The sequence below is a fragment of the Crocodylus porosus genome, unplaced genomic scaffold (assembly GCF_001723895.1).
Source record: "Crocodylus porosus isolate Cpor-Errol unplaced genomic scaffold, CroPor_comp1, whole genome shotgun sequence".
In the NCBI taxonomy this organism is placed as follows: Eukaryota; Metazoa; Chordata; order Crocodylia; family Crocodylidae; genus Crocodylus; species Crocodylus porosus.
The window spans coordinates 5,763,950-5,773,194 of NW_017728935.1; the positions used below are offsets into that span (position 1 = coordinate 5,763,950).

The following is a 9,245-nucleotide window of genomic DNA, read 5'->3' on the forward strand; positions in this document are numbered from 1 at the left end:
CAAGACTGTCTGTCTTCTGACACCTACCAGATCATCTTGAACTGGAGTGTCCTCCTACTTCTGCTCCAGAAAGCCCTGATCGACTGCACTGCTGCCTTGTAATTCGTGTGTGATGAGTTAGAGCTCAGCCAGATGTTACGTGGGCAGAAATACCTATTTGAAGCTAAAAGCCTGTGATTATACTTGCCAACCAGCCATTAAGAAAGAATTAAACCAAGAAATTATCCCCCATTCTTGTTTCACTACAATAGCATCTTTGTAAGACACTTGTTTAACTTGCCTACTTTTAATTTCCCTTCCCTTGCTTCTAATGTGGTACGCAAGGCCGTTTCACTCCATCAGTGAGCTTCTGTGAGCTGTGAAAAGGAACAGAGAAAGAAAAGCCAAGATGCTTGGAAATCAGACAAAGGCAAGAGAAAAATAGCCCTGGAAGAACTTGCCTTCGTTTCCCCTGCTTCTGACATCAATAACTTCTCAATGTATTTTATCAGAGAGCCTTCCAAAGGGAAGCAGTTACAGGAGAGGCAGAGATGAAAGGGATTATTACTTATACAGGCTCTTATTAAAGAGATAAAATATTTGGCAATTAAAGTAATCAGAGCTGCAGCACCATAAGGAAAATAGACTCAGCTGGAGCAGTCGCATCACATACTTGTCATTACTGCAAGTGATAACGTTCCTGTAAAGTGCAGGCTTTGCAAAACTACTCCCCTTCCCCTGGCAGGAGGGGCAAAGGCCAGGTGTGAGATGCCCTTCTGCTCCGGGGCACGTTTTGCCCTGATATGAAGAGCTGCCCTGCACCTGTCTGCTGGAAGGGCCCCTGGACCAGAGGGGCACTGGCTCTGAGGCCCCTGCCCTCTGTCTGGGGCACCCGGGTTGTCTTGGATGGGGAGCATCCCCTTGTCCTGTGGAGCAAGCAGCCAGCGCGGTGCCACGTCCTGTCCACCCTGAGCAGCAACACGCTCTTGGTTTTCCTATGAGGCCCTTATAAATATTTGCAGCAGAAAAATTAAACTGATTAAAATCAACAGGGCATGAGAGTAGCATTTGCAGAATGTGCCACAAAAACAACTGTGGTGACACGCGGGAGGAGAATCAAGTGGACTGAGGGTAATGCGGATCGGGGACCCTGGGAGCAAGCTGCCAGGAGCTGCCTGTTGATGCGGGAAGCCGGCGTGTGCTTTCATCCTGCGCTGGGTGGGAACACGCTCGCTCTGAATAATAATCCCCGCACTTTGAACCTTTGTTGTTGTGTCTCTTTCATGAACGCCGCGGCTCTTGTGCCTTTGTGGATCGTTCTCCGGGAAGGCAATTCAAGCACGTTTCCTCTCAGTTTTCTCTTGTCCTTTACAGTGTTCTGTCATATTGAATTAAGGTGGGAACTCCCTTGTAACGGAATAAAAAAATGACCGCAGCCAAGTGTGTGACCAGCGCTCAGAGGCTGTCAAAGCCCTGGCTGGTGCAGGGACACAGCACAGGGACACTTAGTGATAATTGTCAGAGCCACCAGAAGGGCCATGGATTTTATCACTCGGGTTTATAGCTGATGTAGGCCCACAACAAGGCAGCTGAGGCTGTGACATGCTCAGACACCTCAGAAGTGTACTGACCCCCTGCCAGCTAATGGGACTGACGCATTGATGCGGTACCCAGGCCTGAGGCCTGGCTGCTCCAGGGCAGGGGCAGAGGATCCCACCCGGAGCTCCCGGCTGCAGATGGCTGAGCGGGTCCCGGCCCCTCCTCAGCCTGGAAAGGAGACGGTGCCAAGAGGCCCAGGCACCAGCACCCACCTGGCACCAAGCAGCAGTGCAGCCTCATCCCCTTCCCACCAGGCCACTTCCCCGCGACCCCTTTGGCAGGGGTTTCCACATTGCCCCAGTGGTGGGCGCGTGGAGGTTGCTTAGCTCGGTGCTGCTTCAGAGCCAGGCCACTGGTGAGAGCCCCACAGGCCTCAAAGAGCTCGAACACGGCACAACTTTTGTTATGAGTGTTTGTCAGCAGAGGCGGATGGGCCTCCCCTGCCTCGCAGTTATTGTGGGAATGAATTAGATGATGTTTGGAAAGCGCTTTGAAGACGTGAAGTGCCGGATAAGTGCTGTGCTCTCAAAGCCCATCAGGAATTGCAGCTGCTGCTCCACTTCGCTTTAGCGTCCCGAAGTGTCTGTGCCAGATGAACCCTCCCTGCGTGGCTGAGAGTGATGGAGGCTGCTCCAGGCAGCGCTGGGGGAGAGCACCAGCCCCGCGCCCCACAAATGTTACTTGTCACTTAATGTGCGAGCGAGCGACCGGTCTGGCTCTGGCTCTGGGGGATGCGCAGCGAGGGTCTGGGTGCCCTGTGCTGGGCTGTGCGTGCCGGTCCCTCACTGGCTCCAGAAGCGGCCCCGAGGTGCAGGAAGCCGGCTGGGCTCAGCAGCCCAGGAAGAGCCCGTTAGGGGCAAGGGATGGGCAGGGGCATGCCTCAGCCCTGGGCACGCCCCGGGCACCACTTCGCGCCTCCCCCAGCGTGCAGGCACCGGGCAGGAGCCGGCTGAGACCCGCTGGGCTCCCAGCACGGGAGCACGCCCCTGCGACCCCACAAGCAGGGCTGGAGAAGGCGCTGCTTGTGTCCTCAGGGCAGAGAGCCGCACCCTGGGGCAGCACCCTGGTCCTCGCCTCCGCCTCCCCACAGCCCTGTTTGAGGAGGGTTTTTCAGCTGGAAAATAGCAATTTTCTGTAATTCCCACTAATGCCATGTCGGCAGTTGCACACCAGCACGCGCTTATGAGGGGATGTAGTAGGGCTCTGTTGGCATGGCAACCGGACAGGTACAGCACCTGGAGAGACCGCGGGCACGTCGCGGCACTGCTGTCCACGCTCTGCCCTGCAGCCCCTTCGACGTCTCACACGGGGAAGCGCGTGAGCCACGCCGCCCCACGCCAGCCGGACCCAGGCAGGCCCAGGGAACAAGGAGCAAGCGCTGGCAGCTCAGGAGGCGGCTTGAGCTCACGTGTGCACGCGGCAGAGGCTTCGAAACAAGGGGACGTCGCTTGTTCCTTGCTGCTCGTCTCTGTCCTCGCAGCCATGGCAGACTGCTGCCCGGGACCTACCTCGCAAACGCTCAGAAACAGCTGCCTTGAATGGGCCTGGGGAAGCGGTGCAGGCGGAGGAGCTGCCTGGCCCGGGGGGGGAGCCACGCAGCTGGCAGCGCCCACGGCAGCGCCGGTCAGACGGGGGTGAGGGCAGACGCTGGGAACAGGGCGTGGGGGGGCCGGGGGTAATGAGTGACCCGAGCTTGGGGGTCACTGGCGGAGGCTAGAGGCGAGTCCCCGTGATGGGGCAGCGTCTGTTCCTGCTCCCCTGCACGCACCAAGCGCCCGCCCCGGCCAGGGAGAGCGGGGCTCCTCGGGGCAGCTACTAGGTCTCCAGACGGTTTGCTGGAGGAGCCGTGTGGCCCAGCTGTCCAGGAGCTTCAGCGTTTGCAGCCTTGACCAGCGCCGACAGCCGCTGCGGGGACGCCTCTTGCAGTGTCAGGATCCATTTGGGCTGCCGTGCGTCCCCGGGGAACGCCCGCGCTCCCGGGCTCCAGCTCCAGCACAACCTGCTCGCGCCAGCAGCAGTCTCCCTCCGTGCTGACACGAGCGGCCGCCTGTCCCGGGAGGGCGCAGGCTCGTGTGAGGGGCTGGCTGGGGAGCGCCGACACCGGCACGAGGGCAGAAGCCCACGCAGCTTGGCGCGAGGCCTCGACCTCAGGCACCGCTTTGACCTGGGCTTTGGTGGTGACCTTCCGGGGTTTGCGCCGTACTATGGGGCAGGCGCGGTGCAGGTCACCCTCCTGGACAGGCTGAGCTCAGTGGCCCTTGGCTTTGTGCCTCTCCCTCGTGGGGGAGGAGCACCAGGGCCAGGCGGGCAGAGGCGCTGAGTACCGTGGGGGCAGGCTGGAGGTGCAGGGCCAAGTGTGGGCACCACGGACACCCGACCAGCCAGAGCCTGTCAGACTATCTGCCCCGGAGGCCTCACCGTGCGGAGAGCTGGGCCGATGACCCGCGGCTCTGGCATAGGGCTGAGAGGGGCTGGGAAGAGCCAGGCTTGACTGTCAGGAGCCTGGGGGCCCCTCACGACTCCCTCCGCGTGCCTGGGAGCCGACTTGCCCACAGACCAGCGCCTGCGGCTGGCTTTGTTCCCCGGGGCTCCCGCGTACAGTTACGTCTTACCTGGACCGGGCGGCTGGGCGCACCCCGAAGGTCGGATACACGCGTGTGCAGGCGCCTGCTGAGTCTGTGCAAACTGACTGGTTAGGATGAAACAGGTGCTTGCCGTGGGGGGGCCTCTGGCTGTGCAGACTGGTGCGTGGAGGTTGGTTCCCCCGTCCTGGGTAGTGCTGGCCCAGTCGTGCTGGGCACTGGGCCGGACCCGGCGCCGCGTGCCTGGCTCTGGGCTGGTGGGCTGCTCTGGGGCAGGCAGCAAGTCCGTGCCCGAGCAGGAAGAGAGCTGGCGCCGTGCTTGGCCCCTGCTCGGACATCCTCTGGGCCATGGCTGTGCACCGGGTCTGCCCCCTGCAGCAATGCTCCCAGCCCTGCTCTGCCGCAGTCGTGGCCGCCCCTTCCAGCTGTGCTCCCGTGATGCTCTCCGGGCCTGTGTGTACACAAGTGCTTCCAGATGTGCACATCTCCCAAGTGTCAAAGGCGCTGCACGGGCTCCAGCCCTCTGTGGAGCAGGCAGGGGCCACGTGCCTCCGTCAGGTGGGAAGGGCAGAGAGGCCAAGCAGAGAGGAGCCGTATACAAGCCCACCTGAGCCGCGGCCCTGCCTGGCTTAGCATGGGGAGGAAGGTGTCCTTAGCACGAGCCTCGGCCTCTCCAGCACGGAGTGTGGCTCCAGCAGCCAGGGACCGGCCCTGCGTCATGGGCTCGTGGCTCGGGGGCAAAGGGAGATTCACAACCGGGGCCGTGGTGGGGGCTGCAGCACATAGGGCAGTGCCGACCACCGCGAGCTGCTCGAGCTGGGCACCCGCTCCCTCCCAGCGTCACCCACGGGCCATTTGCAGGGCACCGTGCGGCCGTCCCCCAGATATATCCTGCCGCTTTGTCGCCTGTGAAGCCAAGGAGGCGTGGGACGCCGGCACGGTACGCAGCGCCCTGGCGCGTGACGCTCTCGAGAATCAGAAACCTGGCTCTCATCAGCAGTGAGCGCTGGAGCTGAGCATCATCAGGGCCTCCTGGCCAGGGACTGCACGGCCCAGACACGCTCCATCACGAGAGGGGCCATTTCCAGCGCCACCCGCTCGGAGCAGCCCTGTGGGTCCTGCCCATGTGGGGAATGGGACCGCGTGTCCAGCACCTGGGCCAGGCGAGGCTCTGTCTGGCTGTGGTCCTAGGGCTGCAACAGGCGCCTCGGGTAAGGGCCCCGCAAGGGCAAGAGACTTCCCCGCGGGTGTCAGAGAGCTCAGCCCCTGGCCCTGGCTGCAGCGGGCATGCGTGCAGCTCCGCAGCCCTCCCCCTGCCTCCGCTTGCACCTGGGGCAGGGGCCGCAGGTCCTGGTGCAGACAGAGCCCCGAGCCCGCAGCAGCGCGTGGCAGCCCCTGGCAGCCTGGCCCCTCGCGCTCACTCGCGCAGCCCGTTCCCCTGCTTGACGGCTCCCTGCTCCAAGCCAGGCCCGGCTGGGCCTCTCCGGGGGAGCTGCGGCTTGGATCGCCTCCCGCTCTCCCCCCCGCTCAGCCTTGCGCAATCCCCCTGCCCACGGCCTCCCTGTGAACCTCCGTCCCCACCATCCAAGCCCGGTTTCCTGATGGAGCCGAGCCCAGGCCCTAATCCCCGCTGGGCCCTTCCGCCCATCGCTGCGGCTCGATGCAAAACACGGAGCTCCCGTCTCCGGACGTGCGCAGGGAAGGGGTCTGGGTGGCCCAGCGCCCAGCCATGCTCACCAGGCGGCACGGGGCTCAGTCTCCCGGTCTGGAGCACTGCGCCACGGGGGCGGCTGAAACGCCCTCGGGCAGAGCGCTGCGCCAGGCTGCCGGCAGCCGTGCCACGGGGCAGCGAGGAGACCCCCGGCCCCCGGCCGGGGATGCAGGGAACACGCGGGCGAGCTACAGGAGCGGAAAGCCCTTTATTACACCGCCGCCCTGGCTGGCAGGGGCCGCAGGCCGGCTCCAGCAGCGCTCCCCGCACAGCCTTCCCGCTGCCAGGCTGCTCTCGGCATCTGCCGCGTCTGCGGGGGGCAACACTACCCCGGAGACGTGGGCAAAGGCAGGGGGGCTGGGGGCGTTTCACCACGGGATCCTGGCAGGGATGAGGCGCCCGACACTCAGCGCAGAGCCTGCAGGTGGGCAGAGGTCCCTGGCCAGGCCCAGCCCCTCAGACCTCCGTTTTCTTCTTCATCTCCATGCGGTAGATGATCTGGTAGCCGTCGTCCCAGGCGTAGATGTGCCTCTCCTTGGGGTTGTACTTCATGCTGGAGTGGGAGCCGTAGCGCTTGGGGAAGTAGACCAGGGAGGCGTCCTCCGAACTCAGGGTGCCGCTGACGTCGAAGACGCACTGCACGCGGGAGCGGCTGGGCAGCCGCGTGTTGTACACCACGTAGAGGGTCCCGCACACCACGAAGGCGCTCTCGGCGTTCTCCCGGGGGCACGGCGTATCCCACATCTGCTCGATGTCCAGCGAGCGGGGGTCCAGCTTGGCCAAGCAGATGTTCTTCTCGTTCTCCTTCGTGGCGTAGATGGCCCAGAGCCCCTCCTCGTCGGCCACCACGTCAATGTAGTTGAAGGCAGAGAGGCCAAACACGGGGATCTGCTCCTCGGCCGGGAACACAGAGCTGTCCACGATGGTCTTGTTGGCCAGGTTGAACTTGATGACCTGGAAGGTGCCGTGCTGCCGGATGTAGTAGAGGTGCCCGCCGTACACCAGGTGCCCCGTGCCCACCCAGGGGTGCGGCAGCTTGATCCGTGCCGCCTTGCGCGTGGCGGAGAAGAGCGTGAACTCCCTCATGCGGGGGAACACGTAGACTGTGTCGTTGGCCGTGCCGTCAAAGACGTAGATCTTCTCTGAGGTCCCCACAGGATCCTTGGTCCAGAGCCCGGCGGTGCTGCCGAACCGCTTCAGGATCTTCATGGCCTTGACCTGGGAGATGGTGTCGCTGCAGTCTGCAAGAGCACAGGGAGCCCTGAAGCACGGCCTGCCCGTGGCCCGTATGCGCACCGAGGGCAGCCGCCATCTCCCAGCAGGGAAGCCCGCCGGGGTGAGCGGCTGGTGGTAGCAGAGGAGCCGCGGGCATGGGGCCCCACGGACCCCGTGCTTCTCCCGCCAGCGGCTTGCTAACCAGGGGCTCGCACCCACTCGCTTCCCAGTGGCTCTGCCAGCAGGACCTTGGGGCAGAGCCGTGGCAGCGGGGCAGTCTGGGCGCTATACCGCGTCGTGGGCAGGAGGCAGGCCCGAGCGCGGGGCGGATGGCAAGCACTGCGATGGCAGCATGATGCAGCAGGGATCAGGGCCCTGCAGTCCCTGCCCCAAGCCGCTTGCCTGCCCCCAAGCCCGGCTCACCTGTCAGCTTGTCGTACTTCTCGTTCTTCCGCTGCTTGGCGGTGGCCACCTGGTTCTCCACCAGCTTCTCATCCACCTCCACGCAGGGCGGCGCGGGGTTCTGCGTCTCGAGGTAGTCCACCTCGCGCTCCAGGCGCTCCACGCGCACCGCCGTCGTCTCCACCTCGGTGTGCAACCGCTCCCGCTCCTTCTCCATGTTCTCCATCATGGTGATCACCTGGTTCTTGAAGTCACGCAGCTCAGTGGAGTAGCGGCTGCTCTGGTCGTGCCACTGCGCGATTCGCTCCTGGGGGCAGTGGGGGACACGTTGGACCCCTGCTGCCCACAGCACCCCTGTGATGCCCCCAGCACCAGAGTTGCAACCCCCTGCCCCTGCAGCCCCCACGTGCATTCCCCTGTGACCGGGTCCTGGCGGGAGCGCGGCAGCGTGAAGCTGCCCTGCAGCGCGTGCTCTGCGCTATGGAGCCGGGTCCGCGGGCAGGTGCAGGGCAGGGCGGCATCAGCCAGGGGCACGCACCTCTAGCACGGCCAGCCGCCTCTCCATGTACTCCATGAACTGCTGCTGCTGGGCATCCAGCGCGCCCGCCAGGAGCGCGCCGAGGAGCAGGCAGAGCCGGGGCGCCATGGCCGGGCCAGGCAGCGTCTGCGCGGCCCCAGCTCAGCGCTCTGGAATGCTTGGACAGTCGCGGGGGGAGGGACGCGGCCGCCTTCCTTGCTGATCAAATCCAGATGGCTCCAACGTGGGCCCAGCGCCAAGCACCTTAACCCCTTCCTGCTCAGGGCGCGGGGGCAGGTCGTGCTGCTGCGCAGCCCAGGGGAGCGGGCCAGCTCCGTGGGGTTCAGCTGCAGCGCGTGCCCAGGGCTTGGGGACCGGCTGGGCACAGAGTGCAGTGCTCCCCATGGGCCACAGCTCTGCTGCGGGCTTGCTGAGCAGCCTGGGCACAGGCTCCAATGCCCCTGCACCCGTGGCTCCAGAGCGATGCCGTCCCCGCGCTGCCCAAGCAGACGGGCTGTTCGTGCCCGCTGGTTGCCATGTGGGGCTCAGGCTCCCGTGAGGGCACGTGCTGTGGCGGGTGCTCCGGTACTCGGCAAGCCTGCCCAAGCCAGGGCCTGCGTGCTGGGCGGGTGGTGCACACACAGGCAGCCCCAGCCCAAGGAGTCGGGCCTGCGCACAGGCAGACACAGGACAGGACCGAGGTGAGGGGTCACGGTTGGGTCAGGTCACAGGTCAGAAGCAGCACCGAGAGCCCAGGCTGCCCCAGGCCCAGCCCTGGCGCAGGGGCTGCCAGTGCGGCGCGGCTCCTCATGAGGACGGGCCTGGCCCCATGGCCGGCTGCCCCAGCCCCTCAGCATCGCCAGCGGGCCCTGCAGTGCCTGGACGAGGTGCCAGCACCCGCAGGCTTTGCAGGAAGAGGCAGGCGGGTTCCTCCCCGGGCTGGTTTCCAGCTCCCCGCCTCCCTGAGAGGAGCTAAACACAACCAGGTGTGCGAACACAGCGGGCGGGGGGGCTGAGGCGCCGGGAACAGAGGGGAGCTGGCGTGGGCCAGGGTCTCAGCTCGACAGCCAGGCCCCGCGCCAGCGGCCCCGCTCAGCACAGCGTGTTGGCAGGGCAGGCGCAGCCTGGTGGGAGGGAGCCCAGCGAGCTGCGCCGAGCTGTGCGCGCCTGCACGGGCCTGGGCCACGGGGGGAGGCGTGACGGCGCGTTGGTGCCTGGCCCGTGCGGCCGCTCCGGCTCA

The 9,245-nt window shown here is 64.9% G+C and overlaps 1 protein-coding gene across 1 annotated transcript; it reads right to left on the bottom strand.

The window, feature by feature from the left end:
* Positions 1 to 6,060: 6,060 nt before the first annotated feature.
* On the bottom strand, positions 6,061 to 8,177 carry OLFML3 (olfactomedin like 3). Its single transcript, XM_019546799.1, has 3 exons — positions 8,027 to 8,177; positions 7,510 to 7,795; positions 6,061 to 7,112 (listed from the first exon to the last, which is right to left on the bottom strand). The coding sequence occupies exons 1-3, from the start codon at positions 8,132 to 8,134 to the stop codon at positions 6,328 to 6,330; spliced, it is 1,179 nt and encodes a 392-aa protein (XP_019402344.1). The 5' UTR covers positions 8,135 to 8,177; the 3' UTR covers positions 6,061 to 6,327.
* Between the last annotated feature and the right edge of the window lie 1,068 nt (positions 8,178 to 9,245).

Coding starts and splice junctions, on each gene's coding strand:
- OLFML3 (XM_019546799.1), bottom strand. CDS start 8,134: ATGGCGCCCCGGCTCTGCCTGCTCCTCGGCGCGCTCCTGGCGGGCGCG. Junction 7,796..8,026: donor GGCGGCTGGCCGTGCTAGAG/GTGCGTGCCCCT, acceptor CACTGCCCCCAG/GAGCGAATCGCGCAGTGGCA. Junction 7,113..7,509: donor GAAGTACGACAAGCTGACAG/GTGAGCCGGGCT, acceptor GTGCTCTTGCAG/ACTGCAGCGACACCATCTCC.